General features: G+C 40.6%; 1 protein-coding gene across 1 annotated transcript in view; it reads right to left on the reverse strand.

The window, feature by feature from the left end:
• LOC101861469 (solute carrier organic anion transporter family member 2A1) overlaps positions 1–1,067 on the reverse strand; it is a gene marked incomplete in the record, with an annotated part of 26,597 nt that overhangs the window by 15,344 nt on the left and 10,186 nt on the right. Inside the window, 1 exon segment of the mRNA XM_035972674.1 lies at positions 858–1,012. Within this exon segment, the coding sequence (XP_035828567.1) occupies positions 858–1,012 (155 nt within the window).

Below are 1,067 nucleotides of genomic sequence, written 5' to 3' on the forward strand. Positions count from 1 at the left end.
TAGTAGTAGTAGTAGTAGTAGTAGTAGTAGTAGTAGTAGTAGTAGTAGTAGTAATGGCAGTTGTTGTTGTTATAGTTTTTGTTGTAGTAGTAGCAGCAGCAGTAGCAGCTGTGGTTGAGAAGGAAGACGAACATACTCAATAAAATAGACTCCTCAAAGAGGAAATCATTGAACTGTCGTCCTTTGTGTGACACTGTTGAGCATAAATATTACACCAGTGCTTCAACTGTGTCCTGAGAAATTGAAGCCTTTATCATGGCAACCCCACCTTCGTCTGTGGTGTAGAGGATAGGCACTTTGCTGTTGCACGCAGGGGACCTGAGTTCGATTCCCGAATGGGGAGAACATTTTTATCGAGCATCAAGGTCATTCTGCTGGGATGTTGTACATGTCCCTCTCAGTTAGGGTTGACCTTTTCAGACAGGTTCGAAAACCCACATCATGAATGATCTAAATCTGGTATTGAAAACAAAAAATACTTGCATGAAAGAAAAAAACAACAACAGATTTATGCCAACTCGCAATAATCAACAACTCTTAAATCACGAGCTGAGTACCGGTTCGATGAACGGAATCAAAAGAATTGATCGTCAAGCCATTGTGGAACAGCGCGTATTTGCTTACAATGGCGTGTTAGAAGACGGACTTTCCCTAAATTAGTTCCAAACGAAACGAATAAAAAACTGAAAATTAAACGACAGTGACTTCAGGCTCCTCAATAAACCTACGCACCCTTTAAATGATTCTGAACCACTGGGTTTTTTTTCAAATTCGAAAGTTAAGTGGTTACGAAGTTTAAGGTGGCTAAAGTGACGAACTTTCAAAATATAATATATAATAGAGATAACATTGCTCACCTGTAGCGCCTTTGGTCTGCACCCACCCAGCCCACAAGACATGTCCGTCCCAGGATCCTCATCGTCCTCCGGGATTTGCTTGGTATCCGGGTCAGAAACCACATCTTTCGCTCCATTGACTGGAAGGAAGGCTTTGCTGTCTTCCCCGAATGTCACTGGAAGGAATCCGAGAGAAAATAATAATTTATTATTATTATTATTTTATTTTTT

The sequence above is a fragment of the Aplysia californica genome, unplaced genomic scaffold (genome assembly GCF_000002075.1).
Source record: "Aplysia californica isolate F4 #8 unplaced genomic scaffold, AplCal3.0 scaffold00790, whole genome shotgun sequence".
Classification (NCBI taxonomy): domain Eukaryota; kingdom Metazoa; phylum Mollusca; class Gastropoda; order Aplysiida; family Aplysiidae; genus Aplysia; species Aplysia californica.